Here is a 19,224-nt window from a genome sequence, read left to right on the forward strand (position 1 = left end):
CTGGGATGGGTTGGTCCTACACTAAACAAGCATAGGTCTCGCATTAGGAAAGTTTGAGCTATTGGTATTGTAAATGACAAATATTTTATTTATGTGTTGGTTTTGAAACTAGCGATATTAATAGCTTTGTCATTTACAATGCCAATAGTTTTAACTTTCGCAAACGTGACACCTATAGCATTTGAAATGCATTATGTGTTGTATTTACATGACTTAGATGTATTAATATTACAAATAACAATGGCTTTTATTTTTTTAATAATTAATACTTAAATAAAAGTTATTGTAATTTATAATGGCAATAGCTTAAACTTTTGTAAATAAATTTTGGGAAGATTATGTTCAGTGTATTTTATTGTGATGAAAATCCAAGAACAGAAGTGAAACATTAACATCTTTTTGTAACATTTGTAATAAAGCTTGAAACATTGAGAGAACATATTAGAACCAGGTGTTGTTGAATGGTTGCACAGAGTGATGCTGTAGCGTTCAGTGGTGCTGAGTGATGCTGTGGCCTTCAGTGGTGCTGAGTGATGCTGTGGCCTTCAGTGGTGCTGAGTGATGCTGCGGTGTTGAGTGATGCTGCAGCGTTGAGTGATGCTGTGACGTTGAGTGGTGCTGTGTTGTTGAGTGGTGCTGTGGCGTTGAGTGGTGCTGTGGCGTTGAGGGGTGCTGAGTGATTCTGTGGCGCTGAGTGATGCTGTGGCGTTGAATGGTGCTGTTGCGTTGATAGGTGCTGTGGCGTTGAGTGGTGCTGTGGCGTTGAGTGGTGCTGTGGCGTTGAGTGGTGCTGTGGCGTTGAGTGGTGCTGTGGCGTTGAGTGGTGCTGAGTGATGCTGTGGCGTTTAGGGATGCTGTGCGCTGAGTGGTGCTGTGGCGTTGAGTGGTGCTGTGGCGTTGAGTGGTGCTGTGGCGTTGAGTGGTGCTGTGGCATTGAGTGGTGCTGTGGCATTGAGTGGTGCTGTGGCATTGAGTGGTGCTGTGGCATTGAGTGGTGCTGTGGCGTTGAGTGGTGCTGTGGCGTTGAGTGGTGCTGTGGCATTGAGTGGTGCTGTGGCATTGAGTGGTGCTGTGGCGTTGAGTGGTGCTGAGTGATGCTGTGGCATTTAGGGATGCTGTGCGCTGAGTGGTGCTGTGGCGTTGAGTGGTGCTGTGGTGTTGAGTGGTGCTGTGGTGTTGAGTGGTGCTGTGGTGTTGAGTGGTGCTGTGGCGTTGAGTGGTGCTGTGGGGTTGAGTGGTGCTGTGGGGTTGAGTGGTGCTGTGGCGTTGAGTGGTGCTGTGGCGTTGAGTGGTGCTGTGGCGTTGAGTGGTGCTGTGGCGTTGAGTGGTGCTGTGGCGTTGAGTGGTGCTGTGGCGTTGAGTGGTGCTGAGTGATGCTGTGGCGTTCAGTGATGCTGTGGCGTTCAGTGATGCTGTGGCATTGAGTGGTGCTGTGGGGTTGAGTGGTGCTGTGGGGTTGAGTGGTGCTGTGGGGTTGAGTGGTGCTGTGGGGTTGAGTGGTGCTGTGGGGTTGAGTGGTGCTGTGGCGTTGAGTGATGCTGTGGCGTTGAGTGATGCTGTGGCGTTGAGTGGTGTTGTGGCGTTGAGGGGTGCTGAGTGATTCTGTGGCGCTGAGTGATGCTGTGGCGTTGAGTGGTGCTGTGGCGTTGAGTGGTGCTGTGGCGTTGAGTGGTGCTGTGTCGTTGAGTGGTGCTGTGGCGTTGAGTGGTGCTGTGGCGTTGAGTGATGCTGTGGCGTTGAGTGATGCTGTGGCGTTGAGTGATGCTGTGGCGTTGAGATCGAGCCAACAGAGGAAAAGAAGTTCAGGAGGTTATTATGAGAAGTTAACCTCGTGGGGAGGCAGTAGTAAACGAGTGGGAGGGAAGCGCTGGCGAAGCATCGCGCTTCAAGAGCCTGGTGGGGGGGGCAGGGCAGCGAGCGAGTGGAGCGCATTCCAATGAAGTCTGGTGCGATGGATGTGACGTGATCTTTTGCGACTCCAGCCGGATGTATTTGAGCACCGTATTAGCATCCCTGATGTTTTATCCCTAATTTTAAAAGCTGTTAAAAGTGGTATTGTCTAAAAAGAATATGTGTAAACTGTGTTGAATGTGGCGTGAGCACTTGTGACTTTATTTGGAGCGTTGAGTGCTAATACAGCTGTGTAGTAGGGTAGGGTACACATTTGTTCACAATATTTAGAAATAATTAAAAAGTGATAATTTAAATATATGTAACCTTTCGGCACGAAAATATCACCTGCTGGAAGTGGCATAAGCCCCTGGGACTTCCTCTGGAGCTCTTTGTGGCAATTTCCCTAGGACCCTCGAAGGAAGGGTTTGCGCCGATGCATGGAGTTATTGCTATGGAAGCAAAATAGCATTTTGGTTTTGGAGCACTCCCTGCATGTTTATTCAAATAAAAGGGATGCATGCCCTATTTAGTATAATATCACTCAAGGAAGGAAGGGAGCGCAACAGAGCTTCATATTAGCGTAGAGTGTAGCTTTTTCCGTTAGATTAAGAAATGGTCAAAACGCGGTATTTTGTAAAAAGAAAACGTGTAAAGTGCGCTGGATGTGGCATGCTTCCTTGTGACTCCATCTAGGGCCCTCTGTGCTATTAATAACACTCCCTAGTAGCATAAAATGCAGCCTTGTTTGTGATATTTAACAATGGGCAAAAAAAGTCTATTCCCAAATACTCCCCCCCCAAACCCCCTCCCCCGGAGCTCTGTGTGGCAATTTCTCTGAGCCCTCTGTGCGCTGTTGCTGTAAGTTTGGTTTCAGCTGTTTTAAAAGAGCAGGAAAGAAACGTTAGAGGCGCTGCATAGAGTTACTGCTAATGAAGCAAAATAGCATTTTGGTTTTGGAGCACTCCCTGCATGTTAATTAAAATAAAAGGAACACATGCAACATTTAATATACCATCACTCCTGGGAGGAAGGGAGCCCAACTGAGCTTCGTATTAGCGTATTGTTTAGCTTTTTCCGTAAGATTACGAAGTGGGCAAAAAGTGGTATTTTGTAAAAAGCAAACGTGTAAAGTGCACTGGATGTGGTAAAGTGAAGCCTTCTTTGTGAGCCCTTTGAGCTGCCAGACGAGGGGCGATATGACATTCACAGATTCGAATTAGGGAAGCTCCAAAAATACTTGCTTGGCGTGAGAATTGCCTAGAAGGCGGATCTGAAATACTGTACGAATAATTCATGTGTAGCACTTGCAGGAGGGCAGGGGCATCGCTGAAAACTGGAGGATATTAGGTGTGGAGGTGCACGTGAGGATGTGGGGAAACTGAAGAATGGGTGATCAATGGAAGGGAACTGGAAGAAGACGTGAGGTACATACGTGCCTACATTCTATGGCTAAAGGATGTAGTATTTTTTTTCAAGTTCTAAACCCTGTCATTATTATATTATGCTGACGTAGATGTTAATGACATCATCGAACCATTGACGCTACGATGATGGGATGTGTGGTGGGGGTGGGGAAATCTGCAGCCCGAGAGGGAGCGAAGAGCAGCTGGAGAGTGGGAGTGAAAGACAAGGCGAAAGAGCAACAAGCTCTCGGCATTGCGTGGCGGGGGGGGGGGCAGGGGATCAAAGGACAGCACGGACAGTAAACAAGTCGGATGGGGGCAGGGGAGTGAGCGAGTGGGAGGGAAGCGCTGGCGAAGCGTCGCGCTTCAAGAGCCTGGGGGGGGGGGGGGAGGGCAGCGAGCGAGTGGAGCGCATTCTAATGAAGTCTGGTGCGAGGCGTGGGGGACGGGGGAGGGGGAGCAGGCATATGGGGTGTGAGTGAGGCCAAGCGCGCGCCTGGGGAAGCTTCATGCTCCAGTACACAACATGCATTGTGAGAAATCCGCTTGGTCAAGAGAGTTTGTTCTAACACAATAGGTTTCGAGTAATACATTACTCGACCTAAAAACGAAGGTTAAAGTAACGTCATAGTTAGGTGTGATAAGATCTGGTTTTGTATAATAATTAAAAAAAACGTAGAAATTCACTGAAACTAAGTCTTTTCATGAACCCTGAACATCCTAACTCCAATCGTGGTCCTTTGTAAGATTCCCTTGCTGGCAGCAGCTTCAAAAATCTCTGAGCATAATCACTGACTTTTGTTCCATAAACAATTTTTACATGGAAGCTGAGCATTCCAATTACAATCAATGCTCGTTGTTAGCTCTGCTTTACTAGCAGATTTCGGATTTATTTAGCCAGCATGTTTCTTTAGAAAGCAAAGCCTGTTTAATCTGACTCCCTGAATTCTTAACTACACAACAAAACAATTTCCAGTATTTCACTTAATGTTTTCAATAAAACTTTCCCAGCTAGAAATAAAGCTGTGTTTTTGAGCTAATTACACCTAAATAAACATGAAATACGAAAATACATACTAGTCAAGTTGTGTAATATTTTCCTATATCAACATCTCAGGATGTTTGGTGACATTTACAAACCAATCAACTTTCAGCCTGGGGATTAACTAGAACCTCTTGAACGCAAAATATCATAACATATTAGTTACCTTTTATGTATTCTCTAAATATTGACATGTTTGGGTGCTTTTTATTACATAATCCACATTTCATAGGGAGCTGTGAAATAGTTTCTATATTTCGCAGAAATTATATCACAATGAAGGACTCTGCAGAGTTTCATCATTGATCACTGTTATATTAGTGCCATCTTCATGAAAGCGGAAGCAAAAACAAAACATTTAAGTTGCATTCAGGGCCAATTTATTAAGCGAACACTGCAGGAGATGCCTCTCTGAGCTTAGCTGCTGCTAATTGTTTAAAAAGCTGTCAAGCCAAATAAAACCTGAACATGATAAATGCTACCAGGGTCGACTGTTTGCTGAACATTGCAGAAGTAGCTTCATAAAGTACAAGTTACTTACCTTCGGTAACGATGTATCTGGTAGAGACGATTCTAGCCGCAGATTCCTTAACGTGACTCCGCCCTGACGTTGTTCGCGAACGTTACGTAAGCAAGGTCACATAAGTCCCACCACGGCACGCCAAACTCAGTTTTCTTCTGAGAAGTTTTCCGTGCCACAACACAGAGCCATCACAAATAAAACTGTGAGAGTATGGGAACAGTGTGCGAAAAGATCAGAGAAACAGAAAGGAAAGAAGCGAATGGTGAGGAACAGCACCATTAGGGACAGTGCCAGGCACTGCGTCACTGAAAGTCATGGAGGGAAAAGAGCAGAGCACCGCTCCGAGGAGCAACCCTGCAAAGCAAAGGCGATAACCTCCCTGGAAGCAGAAAAACACATGAAAAATTCATGGCAGACTATAGAAAGGCATGTAATAAAGAATAACAGGCCCGAGGTATTACTTTCCCGTATCCGCGTTAGGACGCGGAAAAGAAGAAAACTGAAGTCAGCACGCCGGGAGGGGCTTAAATGGCTCTATTGACGTCACTTCCGTGGACGACGTCAGGGCGGACCCGGGCAATGCCACCTCCCGGCGTGCAGAGGTATTGCTGGGGAAAAAAGATTTTCCAGATCCAGTCTGACGCCTGGGGAGATATTCTAAGTTAAGGAATCTGTGGCTAGATGTCTCTATCAGATTACTGTTTTTCTTCCTTTTACCCCAGTACACTAAAATATTTCACTTATAGTTTTTAATTAACCTTTCTCTGCTGAAAAAACATTGTTTATATGCTAATTGTACCACAATAAACATGTACTGTAAAAATACATAAAGTATAACTTGTTTGATATGTCCCCAGCTTTTGCCATCTCAGGGTTCTGGTGACATTTACAAACCACTCAGCTTTCGGTCTCGTGGTCTGTGATGCCACCAGACCTCAGCAACAGGCCACGGCTCACAAAAGGTAAAGCCTCGAATAGCATAGCGCATGATGCCCAACCTAACTATAACGGTTTTGTAACAACAAGTTGCTTCATTTGGCACATGAGTTGGATGTCTGAAAGGCCACCTATTAAGGAATTGGAGCTGGTGCTGCGGTTTCTGTAAAGGAGGTGAAATTACATTAGGCAACATCTATTCCCTGATACACTGCAAACCTCCCTACCTAGTAAGGTAACACCAGATGAAGACGATTTGATACATCCAATATTTTTGCTAAAAGAAAGAAGAACCTAAAATTAATTACCTCATGATTATTCTACCGAGATAAATCCCAAAGTAATTCATAGCCCTGATGAATTAATTTATTCAGACACACACTTTGATGGTCTACTAAGTCATTATGAAGAGTCTTTCGACTTACGTCAGTTTTAGTCGTTTTGAGTGCCCAGGCATGACGGGTACATACAGCATTTTGACTCCCTGAACAACCATTGTAGGCTCAATTCCGTACTTCTCCTATAAAAGATACATGAACAAACAAGATATATAATTATTCTTTGAGATCATACTTCTTTGGACTACCGAAAAACTGTTTTTAATTGCATTTAACAAAAAAAGTACTAACTCATCAAACTGTAAAAGCAACAAAAAACGAGTTGGCAAATGAGGAATCACACAAAGGCTACTCCGTTAAATTAGTCCATTTACATTCAATGTATGCATATGCAACACTACTTGTTTCAAATGTACTGTTCAGCTTTGAAAATTGATTTGCAATTATGAAAGGACATCTTGCCATAACAAGAATGGGACAATCACATGCTCATTTACTATGTTCAATAAAACAAAAGAGGAGTAGGGTTTGGCTTGAATTAATTTTATCTGCAACGTGTAAGGTCTTATTAATTGACTGCCATTCCTTTCTGTGGAAAAGTAAACACATTTTCTCTATACTTCTGCTTCTGTACACACTAGAAATCTAAGAGTTTTTTCACTTTCAGAGGACTTGCTGTACGTTTCAATTACGGTCCATACTGAAAAGGCAGTGGAGATGCTTCTCTTCCTTAGAGGGATGTGCGAGAGCAAAGCGTGATAGACTGACCCAGATGGACTGGGGTCACCACCGGCTGCAAAAATGAAGCACAGGTGCGCAGCACCACTTTGTCTGGGAAGGTCATCATGGAAGGAGGAGTAGAAGACAGGACCTGCAACTCACTCACCCTCGGGGCAGATGTTATCACCACTTGAAAGGCTGTCCTGATGGTAATCAGCCAGAGGGGACAACTGTGTAAAGGCTCGAAGGGAGCACACATAAGGTAAGTGAGGACCAAATTAAGGTCCCACTGCATTATAACAAAGGGCGTGGGCAGAAACAAGTGAGCCACCCCTTCAAAAACCTATTTACAATCGGAGACCTAAAGAGAGAGGGTTGGTCTGGCAGCCGCAAAGAAGCGGATAGGGCAGACAGATTGCCCTGGAGAGTTCCCAAAGCAGATCCTTGTTGGGCAAGGGTTGGAATGAACAGAAGAACAGTGGAAAGAGAAGCAGAGGGAGGGTCAACAGACCTTTCTGTACAGTATAATACAAACTTCTACCAATGGCAGGCGTATACCGTCTTACTGGAGGGTTGCCTGCCTGCCAAAATAACATAACATACTTAGGGAGGAAGGTCAAAAGCCATCAACTGCTGCTACTCCAGGCATGGGGGCACAGAGTTGACAAGTTTGGGTGGTGGACCCTCCTTTGTTGCTGCAACAGAAGATCCTGCAGACGGGCCAGCCTGATCAGAGGATCGATGCTCATTTTAAGAAGCTCTGGATACCAGACTCTCCTCGCCCAGTCTGGAGCCACAAGAATGACTTGGGCCCGGTCGCTCCTGATCTTCTACTGAACCCTGGCAGGAGTGGTATCGGCGGAAAGGCGTACAGTAGGCCTGAGCTCCACTCACAATGAAAGGCGTCGCCGAGCGATAGCTGCCTTGGAAACTCCTGTGCACAGTAATGCTGAGGCTGCACGTTCTCTTCAGAGGCGAACAGATCTAACCAAGGTTCTCCCCACTACTGAAAGGGACCATGTTCCACCTCCAACTGGAGATGGCATTCATGATCCGCTAGGCATCGACGGCTGAGTTTGTCTGCCCTGGCATTCACAGAACCTGCCAGGTGCTGAACCACCAGGGTTATGCCCTGCTCTTCCAGCCATGTCCAGAGACGCATTGCCTCTTGACAAAGGGTCCATGACCCCACCCGCCCTGCTTGTTGCAGTACCACATGGCGGTGGGGTTGTCAATGAACACCTGCACTAACTTTCCCTTGACAGAGGGAAGAAATGCTGATATCCACCTCACCCAGATGGCCGCCCCATCCCAGAAGTGACGCACCTGCCACAATTATGAAATCTGGTTGGGGAAGGGAGAGGGGTCTGCTATTGACCCAATTGCAGTTCGTCAACCACCACTGCAGAGCTCTTGCAGTTCCTTCCGAAATCTGGACCACGTCGGTGAGATTTCCCCGATGCTGTTCCCATTGGAACTTCAAGTCCCACTGCAGAGCCCGCATACGCCACCTGGCATGCTTTACCAACAGGATGCAGGAGACCATGAGTCCTAACAGCCTCAGACCAGTCTCACCAAAATTTAGGATAGAGGCTGAAACATCAGAAACATAACCTGAATTCCCTGGACTTGCTGCTCAGGAGGGTAGGCCCAAAACTGCAGTGTGTCCAGAACAGCTATAATGAAAGGGAGTGTGAGAAGGAGTCAGATGTGACTTCGGCACGTTTATAGAGAACCCCAGCAAATGCAGGAGGTCCTCTGTAGTCTGAAGGTGGGAGACAGGGGCGAGGGCGCCTTCTACAGCCAGTCGTCAAGGTAGGGGAAGAAAACAAGTTACTTACCTGTAACTTTAGTTCTCCAGTATTGAAAACTTTCATAGATTCACATGCTTGACTCATTCCCCGTCATCGAGATGGGAGTCCCTGGTATATAAAAATAGTAGTATAAATCATTACAAATCAGAAACTAGGCCAAAGCTCATTCATACTTTTGTATCCACCTCTTTTTGTAAAATGGACCAAATAAAATCAACAACCAATCAGATTACCCTCACCCTGTAGAACCTTCCTGAGAGAACCTCAGACCCTCAGATTTTCGTAGCCCTAGTGCCGCAATATAACCATAAAATGCAGAAGGTCGAGATTTCCCAGGGGAGGTGGGTGGGCAGCATGTGAATCTATGAAAGTTTCTAATACTGGAGAACTAAAGTTACAGGTGAGTAACTTGTTTTCTTACTCCAGTATTAGAACTTTCATAGATTCCCATGCTTGAATCAGAGTAGCTAGCAGTCATGAGCAGATTTCTTTGCATGTATCAAACCCCAACTGATATCCACAATGCATCAATAATATTAAGGCAAACCATAAATATCAAATGCCTCAGTTCAGACTTTACCGATTCTTTCTTTCTTTTTTTTTAACCCCTTGCGTGCGTTCGTCAGCCAACGGCCATCGCGAGTACTACCTCGGTAGTGCTGCGCACGTCGTTGGCTGACACGGCCCTGCCTGCGCATTCGAACACCCGCACCGCGGCGGAATTGCCACTGCGGTAAACAGGTTAAAAGGCAGTGAAAGAAAAGATAACATCACACTTCAAATGTAAACAATATATCTTTGCATGCACTCAGAAATAAGCACTCATATTGAAATCTCTCAAAGAATGTGCAAAGAAAGTATAAGTAAAAGAAAGGAGGGATGATAGGGAAAGCTCACCGCTTATTGAAAGAGGTTTCTCAGGACTGCTTGAAGAATCTAAGCAGTAATGTCTTGTGAAGCTATGAGTGATCTTCCAAGTTGCTGCGCTGCATATGTCCCGGATAGGCACAACAGCAAAGAGGGCCGTGGAATAAGAGATCGCTCTCGTGGAATGAGCACGGACCTTCCCCTCAAGGGGCTTCCCTGCTGCTTGATGACAATATTTTATAGCGCTTGAAATCCAACGTGCAATCCCCTGATTGGAAAGGGGAAATAATTTAAGAGGGGCGCTGTAAGCCACAAAGAGCTGAGGTGAGTTTCTAAAATCCTTAGTCCTCTGAAGATAGAACTTCAGGCAATGCTGAATATCCAATGAGTGAAGAGACCTTTCAGCCGGAGTCGTAGCCTAAGGAAAAAAAGACTTAAGTATCACTGGTTCATTTAAATGAAAGTCTGAAGGTACCTTTGCGATGAACTTAGGGTTGGTACGGCGTATAACTGTTACATTTGTAAATTGAAGGAAGGGCTCCTGAATGGTGATTGCCTGTAACTCGCTGACCCTCCTAGCTGAAGTCAAGGCTAGAAGAAGAGCCACCTTCCAGGAGAGAAACTTCAAGTCTGTTTTATGTATAGGCCCGAAGGGATGCTTCATGAGCTGGGACAAGACCAGATTAAGGTCCCACAGTGGTGGAGGAGGTTTCACTGGAGGGAAGGCTCGAAAATGGCCTTATATAAACTACTTAACAATCCTTGCCGACCAATGGTAAGAGCCTGAGGATGTTCTCCTGAAGCGAGATACGGCTGCAAGATGAACTTTAATACAGGAATGAGCCAGACCCGCTTTCGCCAAGGAAAGAATGTAAGGAAGAATTTCATGAGCTGAGGAAGAGAAAGGATGAATCCTCGAGTCATGGCACCACTTAAGACGGTAGGTCTTGTTTCTACTTTGAGCACAAGCTTGAAAGAGAATGTCTCTACATTCCGCAGAGTCCTACATTGAGAAATTCTCTGTGCTCAGGAGCCACACCGATAATTGCAGGGATCAGGGATCCGGATGCAACACCTGACCCCGGGACATTGTCAACAGAGACAGGATCGGTTCCAAAGGCACCGATGCTCCAGCGATAGAAGAAGCTCAGTGAACCAGTACTGGCGAGGCCAAGACGGTGCTATTAGAATCATCTTGCATGGCTCCATCTTCAACTTTCTGAGAAGAATGGGGATCAGTGGGATGGGGGGAAAAGCGTAAACAAAGGTGCCTGACCATGCCATCGAAAACGCATTCCTCAAGGATCCCTGATGGTGATGCCAGCTTCCTATGCCTCGCTGCACCGCGGCCGTATTCGCAGCTGTACGTGTTGCTCTCTGAACAAATAAACTGAAGTGTTTTCAGTACCTCCAAAGAACAGAGGAAGACCTGATGGTGGCTTCACTCTTCTGCATATGTTCGCTCAATTGAATGAGTGACTGGTTTGCTGGTTGTTCATAACGTCACGTTGTCTCAAGATCGAATCATTGTTCCTTGTGTTCAACACAGAAGGTCCTATATCCTGCATAAAACCAATTGTCATGAAGATGGTCTCATGGATTGAAACGATAGAGACCGAAACGTAGACAGTCTCGTCAACTCCATGAAAAAGCCACCTTTCTTAAGCAATATTTATTAAGTTTGAAGATAACGTTTGCTTATCGATTTATTGGAGCTGATGTCTTGGTTATGAACTGTATGCCTCAATTCAGATGTACATCTTTGTCATAACTATTTTTGCTGATATCAACTGTGTTTAAATTGTACCCTTTTCAATTTTTTAAGTATAGGTTAAAATCAGATAAAATTCAATTTCTATAACTAGAACCCTCCATGTTTTGTGTTTTTCTCCCCCCCCCTTTTTCTGTCTTTTATCACTGCAATTGGATTGCCCTTGGTTGTCCAGTAGGACACGTCTGAGTCTGATTGGTCTGACTGACTCCCGAGTTTTGTTAATTCACCAAAACGATGTTGGATAGCTAATGAAATCCCTTGTAGACACTTTCACTTTGGTTTGATTTATTGCCCAAGCCTACAAGGGTATATTGGGTTTACCATTTTTCTGAAATAGCTTGCGTAGAACGGCATTTCTTGTTGATCGGAGTAGCAAAGAGATCTATGGCGCGTCTGCCCCATAGACAAAAGATTTCCTCTAGAGTCTGCTCATCCAACTCCCATTCGTGGCTGACTGACTTCAGTCTGCTTAGAATGTCTGCTGTCTCGTTTAGCTTCTCTGAGAGATGCTCCGCCTATAGTGAGACTCCATGCAGGATCGCCTATTCCCAGACGGCCTGAGCTTCTGCTCATAGCAGATGAGATCTTGTGCCGCCCTGCTTGTTGATATAATGCATGGCCAAGGTATTGTCTGTCCTTATTAAAACCGATACATTTTTTATCCTTGGGAGGAAAGCCTACAACACCATGCGACTCGCCCTGAGTTCCAGCAGACTGATGTGTAAAAGACGTTGGTGGTCCAGCCACCGTCCACTTATCTGGAGGTCTTGTAAGACCGCTCCCCAGCCCTCCAGCGATGCGTCTGTTGTGATAATTTGAGGAGCTGGGGTGACCATGAAGGAGAGACCTTGGGAAATCTCCTCGCGTGTCCACCATGAGGTGGCTTCCCTCATTGGCGCCATCACTGTGATCACATCTTCAAACGATCCTTCCACCTGGCGCCACTGCAAGTCCAGCTGTTCTTGAAGGGGGCACATTTGTAACCTGCAGTGAGGGATCAGAGGAATGCAGGACGAAATGGATCCCAGAAGGGACTTGTAGAGGCGAACTGAAAGTGATCTTCTTCGAAGAAGTTGGGCCATAGACCTTATCTTTGCTTGTCTTTCCACTGTAGGAAAGCCTTGCTCAGACGTTTCCAATATGGATACAAGGAATTTGGCGTTCCTTGAAGGGCACAAATTTGATTTTTCTGAGTTGAGGGAAAGGCTCAGACTCCTGAATAGCTTTGTACAAGCTGTCACCGACTTCTCGGCTGCCGCTTTGGTAGGAACCTTTAGCAACCAGTCGTCCAGGTAAGAGAAAACCCGGTGCTGTTGTTTCCTTAGAAAAGCTGCCACTGGAGCTAGTATGTTTTGTAAAGACTCTTGGTGCCGATCTGAGGCCGATGGGGAGACCCTTGAATTGAAAGTGGCTCTTGGCTACTGTGAAGCGAAGGAACTTCCTGTGGGATGAATGAATGGGAACATGAAAATATGCATCCTCTAGATCTAGAGTGGCCATAAAATCTCCTGAATTTAAAAGACGAAGAATGTCCTGTCAGGAGACAATTCGAAACAACTGTTTGATGAAATAGGTGTTGAGCTCCCTCAAATCTAGAATAGGGCGCCACTTTTCCACAGTCTTGTGGACCAGAAAGAACCGGGATTAGAACCCCTCTCCCCTCTGCGAGATGAGGACCGGTTCTATAGCCTATTTTTACAGCGTCTGTTGGACCTCTAAACGCAGGAGACGAAGATGTTTTGTTGCTGTAGCATGAGGGGGCTTGGTTGGAGAAGGATGGCAAAACTCCAATCTGTGGCCGAATTGATGATATTGAGAACCCAACGATCTGATGTTATTTGTTGCCAATCCTGGAAGTACTGCGATATCCTGCCCCACAGGTGTTACATGAGTGTGAGGAACAATAGAGAGAGCCAGGCAGCCGCTATTGGCACCTAGAGGACTCCTTCCCCTGGCGTCATGCTCTTCATTGGTTCATAGTTCTTGAATAAGATGAGGACTGACCCTGCTGCGAACGGTAGGACTGCGAGGCAGGTGTATACGAGCAGTACCGATATTGGTGGTATCCTTCTCTATATGAGGGAATACCTCTACCTATTGCACCCCAAAAGGGGACCTTGCGGTATTGCAGTGTCCCTAACGAACGCGCAGTGTCTGTGTCTTTTTTAATGTCTTGGAGCGCATCGTCTGTATGTTCACCAAAGAGTGCTTCTCCATCAAATGGAAGATCTAAAATCTTGTTTTGAACATTCGGCCTGAACGAGGTAGCACGGAGCAATCCTTGGCGTCGTAAGACTCAAGCTAGCACCAGGGAACAGGACGCAGTTGTTGCAATATCCATTGCGCAGTCGATTACCTACGATGAGGCTCTCTCTCCTTCCTGGAAAATTTTCTGTGCTTCAGCCTTGCTGTCCTCAGCCAGTTGGTCTAAATAGGGGGAGAGATCACACCACATCTGGCGGTCGTAGCGCCCTAAGATGGCTAAAGCAGTAGCCGCCTTGACGAGCAGACTGAACTTTGATGAGAACCTTTTGCCAGCATTGTCCAAGCGTCTGCTCTCTTTATCTGGAGGCGTTGGTAGAGGAGCCACTGGATTTCTAGATTTCCTCTGTGCTGCCTGGGAAATAACAGAGTCCGGCTTTCGGTTGGCTCACCAGACAAGCTGGGCTGTCCTTCGGGCCCTTGTATTTCTTTTCCAAACGAGAAAGCACCGGGACCACCGTAGCTGAGGTCTTCATAACCTTGAGTCCCTCTTCCCAAAGGTGACCAACAATAGGGATGGTCCTCACCGATCTTTTAGAAGGCTCTTTAAAGTCGTACAAGAAACATTCCGACTTCACCGGCATAGGCAGATCGAACGTTTTAGCTGGCCTCGCCAACAAATTATGGAAACCACCAATGTCACCAGGCGGAGAATCCACTTGGGGAAGCAGGAGTAGGGATAATTTAATCATCCCATTCCCTATCCGGAAGATCTGTCTGACCCTGGCCCTCATCAGAGGTATCATCCTGGGCCGACTGAACGATAGGTGGTGGACCCACTATCAATTGCAGAGGAGGTGGCGGCAGCAGAGGCTTGGAAGGTCCCGCTGGGGGGAGAGCGGGAACTGAAACAAGCTCCTGCGCCAGAGATGCCATTAGAAACTGCTTTTTATACTCAGAAAGCATGAACCGTAAGTCCGAAATCAAGGAGGATGGCATACACACCATCTCCTGTAGGTAATAAGGACCCCCTGATATAATGGAAATAAAATTCCCAAGACAGGGCAATACACAATGTAAAATAACTTCCTAGGCAATAATTGTATATAACATTTATTTTGTGTGTCTAGTTGAACTAAGTGTAACAACAAAGTAATAAAAGAAATACAAAAGTTTATTCTTTACATGTTCAGTGTTGTTCAACACAATATAAAAAACACCATTTTAGATGTAAACATGCAGTTTCTTTGTCATTTGTAACAAAGTTCTCATTAAAAAACAATTGTTAAAAGAGACAATCTCGGGACAGAATACTTAATCTTCGACGCGCGTTTCAGCTTAAAGTACACTTTCATCAGAAAAAGCCACAAATCCTTTTCTTTTATTTTTAGGTACAAGCAGAATGTAGTGACGCTGGACACTTCTGGGGGTCTGATATGGTTTCTTAAATATAATGGGCGGTACTCTGTGGCATGATAAGAATCTGATTTATAAATCTCGAAAATTGCAGCACAGTGTGGCAGTTCGCATAGATGGTGGGTTTCCGAAACAATAGGATATTTTTCCTTTTTGTATTCATCCCATAGGTTGGAGGCGTCGGTTCGATGTATTACCGGCGTTAGAATGGCTGCCGGAAGATCTCCTCCTGATAACCTCCATGATAGTCTTGGGGAGGATCATACTCCTGTTCATCATCATACCCATCCTCAGAATCCAAGTCCTGGCACTTAACGTGCAGCTCAGAAGGGCTATGTGAATAGCCATATGGACCTCCTTTTAAATCCTCCTCCTATAGGAGGTGAGTAGGCAGCAGAGGTGTCAATTTGCTTGTGGAAGTGATCTTAGGAGTAATGTGACTTTTTTGATAGTTACAGCAGAAATTGCATCTGTCGACGGTATCGTCGACCATGTAAATTTCGTCATTGTCCGTCCTGTCGACGATACTGTTGTCATCATCACCGTCGACATCGAGGCCATCGTCGTAACCGCAGCAGTCAACGTCGAAGTGGTTGACAACACAGTCGACATCTTCGCCATGACTGATGACACCGCATCAGACTTCACCACCGTCGATGATGAAAACTGCACGGTTGGTGAAGGTAAGGAGACTCTCGTCGACAATCCCGTCGTTCGAGTCACAAAAAATTGTGGAGATTTTACCTTTTCGCTGCATGTCAACGAAGACGATTTCTTCGTTGATGATATCGGTGTCAGCGTCGTCGATGGCGGAATTTTCTTCACATGTTTTTCCTCAGAGGGAACAGAAGAGGGCTTTTTGAAGTCCTTTTTTCTGCGAGGAGGAGAAGATGGAGGAACAGAACTCTAATTCCTCACTGCAGTCTCTCCTGTAGAAAGTCCTTCCCTCTACTTTACACCTCGGAGAGGAGATTTGACTGGACCTTGCCTGTCAGACCCATGAGAGGTCTTTTTAGAGGCTTTCCCAGGACGGTCTTCAGGTGAAGAGGATTCAGATCTTCCCCTTTTGAAAGATCTTCTAGAAGACGCAGCCTCATCACTGGAGCTAGGCTCCCTCCTGGATTTTAAGTTCTGGAGCCAGGTCAGGAGATGACCCTTCCAGTCTCTCAAGGTTTTGGTGGAAAAAGTACAGCATACCTTGCAATCCTTGGCCTTATGATCTGGATACAGGCAATAGATGCAGTCCTCGTGAGGGTCATCCACATAAAGCCTCTTTTAGAGCAGGTGGCACAAGCTCTAAAGAACAAGTTACTTACCTTCGGTAACGATATAGCTGTAAGAAAAATTAGTTAGTGATAGATTCCTTACCTTAGAATACCCCCAGGCATCAGACTGGATCCGGAAAGTTTTCGTCAGCAGTACCCCTGCGTGTCAGTAAGCATCGTCGTGTGGCTCTGTGTACGTCGCTGGAGTCGTAGTCGCGGAGATGACGTTGCTGGAGCTACTTAGATGTGCCCACGCGCGCTGACGTCAGTTCTGTTCACGACTTTACGCGCCAGGTACACAGACCTTAACCCTAGAAATCAGTTCACAGAGCGGGGAGGATGGATGGGGCGGTAAGGAATCTATCACTACCTAATGTTTCTTACATATATATCGTTACCGAAGGTAAGTTACTTGTTTATCTAAAAGAAACACGTTAGTGATAGATTCCTTACCTTAGAATAGATACCCCAGCATTACCAACCCGGGTGTGGGTCTGCGAACCAAGATTACACCAGAAAGAGACGGAGAACAGAGAGGCCAAAGAAGCCGTCTCTCCGGACTTGACTGTCAAGGCAATAATGCTTAGTAAAAGTGTTCAGCGAGGCCCACATGGCTGCCTGACAGATGTCTTGCAGGGGGACACAACCTCCCAATGCCGTAGTTGCTGCTGTCGCCCTGGTAGAATGGGCGCGCAACCCCACCGGAGGTTCCTTTTTGGCCAGAGAATAACAGACCTTGATACACAAGACAACCCAGCGGGAGATAGTCCTCTTGTGTACATCCCGGCCTTTCTTGGCGTCTACGTAGCCAACCAAGAGCTGGTCATCCACCCGAACTGTTCACGATTCAGGTAAAATGAGAGGGCACGTTTTGGGTCCAGACGGAGGAGCCTCTCTTCCTCTCGGGAAGGGTGCGGAGGCCAAAGAAAAGTGGGCAAGGTGATAGTCTGCCCGATGTGGAAGGCAGTGACAACCTTTGGCAAGAAGGAAGGACGAGTGCAAAGCACAACTTTGTCCGGATGGACCGACAGAAAAGGAGGCTTACAGGAAAGAGCCTGGAGCTCACTCACACGTCTAGCGGAAGTGATGGCCACCAGGAAAGCAGTCTTCAAAGTCAATAAACGAAGAGGACAGTTGTGAAGTGGCTCAAAGGTAGCGCACATCAAATAGGTAAGAACCAGATTCAAGTCCCATGGCGGCATCACAAATGGAATAGGAGGAAAAAGGTGAGTAATGCCTTTTGAGAAATATATTCGCAGGGGACTTGAAAAGAGAGGGCTGATCAGGGAGCCTGATAAAGGCCGAAATTGCAGAAAGATAGCCCTTAATAGTGCCCAGAGCAGAGCCCTGCTGGGCCAGAGAAAGAAGGAACAAAAGGACTTCTGAAAGAGGGGCAGAAAGGGGATCTACAGCTTTTGCTGGGCACTATGCCACAAACTTGTTCCACCTACAGTCGTATACCGATTTAGTGGAGGGACGCCTGGCTGCCAGAATGATATCACAGACTTCAGCAGGCAAGTCAATATGAATCAACTGTCGCCGCTCAATCTCCATGCATGTAGGTGGAGGCTGGACAGGTTTGGGTGGAGGACCGTCCCCTGCTGCTGCGGCAGAAGATCCTCCCGAAGACGCAGTCGGATCGGGGGATCCATGCTCATACTGAGTAGCTCGGGATACCAAACTCTTCGAGCCCAGTCCGGAACCACAACAATAACTTGGGCCCGGTCGCGCCTGATCTTCTTCAGCACTCTGGGTAGAAGTGGAATAGGCGGAAACAGACTGCAGCTCCACTCGTGACGAAAAGCGTCGCTGAGCGAATTCCAACGCGCAGAACGATGACATAGCACGTTCTCTTCGGTGGCGAATAGATCCAACCAAGGCTTTCCCCACTGTTGAGCGAGACCTTGCACCACCTCCAAGTGAAGACGCCATTCGTGATCCATCATGCACCTGCGGCTGAGTTCTTCCGCCCTGGCATTCAAATAACCTGCCAGGTGTTGAACCCTCAAAGAAATGCCTTGACGTTCCAGCCATGTCCTGAGACGCAGAGCCTTCTGACATAGGGTCCACAACCCCACCCGCCTTGTTTGTTGCAATACAACATGGCAGTGGTGGTGTCTGTGAACACCTGTATGACTCCATTTGACAGAGGGAAGGAATGCTTTCAGTGCAAGTAGGATAGCCCGGAGATCCAGAAGGCTGATATGGAGCAAGGGAGAGGGATCTGCTGCTGACCCAACGCTGGTTTGTGAGCCACCACTGTTGTCCAGTGCATTCCGAAATCTTGACGTACTCGGACAGGTCCCCTTGATGATGCGCCCACTGGAACTTCAGGTCCCACTGCAGAGCCCGCATATGCTATCTGGCATGATTGGTCAGCAGGATGCAGGAGGCCATGAGGCCCAGCAACCTCAAGGTCATCCTGACCGAAACCCAGGACAAGGGCTGAAAGATCGGAATCATAGCCCGAATGTCCCGGACTTGCTGTTCGGGAGGATAAACCCGAAACTGCGCAGTGTCCAGAACCGCTCCGATGAAGAGGAGCTTCTGAGAGGGAATCAGGTGCGACTTCGGCACATTGATGGAGAACCCCAGCCGAAAGGCCCAAGGACTTGGCTGTGGCTCGAGAGCCCTTGAAACGCTTCAATGTGTAATCCGCCTTATCACTAAAACGGCGAGTGCTATCAAAGGACATGTCCATCAAAGTATTTTGGACATCCGCAGAAAAACGTCGTCTTCAACCAGGCATGACGGGGTAGCGCCACCGTTGTGGAAATCGCTCTACCCAGTGAATCAGCGGTATCAACACCACAATGCATCGTGAACTTAGCCGCATCTCTCCCCTCCGCAATAGCGTGGAAGAGACCCATCCGGGCCCCCTCCGGACACTGAGGCAGCACCTGTGCAAACGCATCCCATACAGAATGGTAATAGCGGCCCAAGAGCCAGGCAGTGTTTACAGACCCCAGTCCGGGGTCCACCGGCAAGAACGGGAAGCCACGGCTGGGGCCTTGGAGGCCTCTGGGCGTCG

At 46.9% G+C, this 19,224-nt stretch overlaps 1 protein-coding gene across 4 annotated transcripts in view; it reads right to left on the bottom strand.

Annotated features, from left to right (window-relative positions):
* Positions 1 to 19,224, bottom strand: part of UBA6 (ubiquitin like modifier activating enzyme 6) — a 1,111,768-nt gene that overhangs the window by 63,743 nt on the left and 1,028,801 nt on the right. For all 4 annotated transcript variants that reach the window (XM_078676253.1, XM_078676254.1, XM_078676252.1 and 1 more), the window contains one exon: positions 6,223 to 6,317. In XM_078676253.1, coding sequence (XP_078532379.1) covers positions 6,223 to 6,317 — 95 coding nt within the window. The remainder of the gene's footprint in view (positions 1 to 6,222; positions 6,318 to 19,224) is intronic.

The sequence above is a fragment of the Lissotriton helveticus genome, chromosome 2_1 (genome assembly GCF_964261635.1).
Source record: "Lissotriton helveticus chromosome 2_1, aLisHel1.1, whole genome shotgun sequence".
NCBI classification, from domain to species: Eukaryota; Metazoa; Chordata; class Amphibia; order Caudata; family Salamandridae; genus Lissotriton; species Lissotriton helveticus.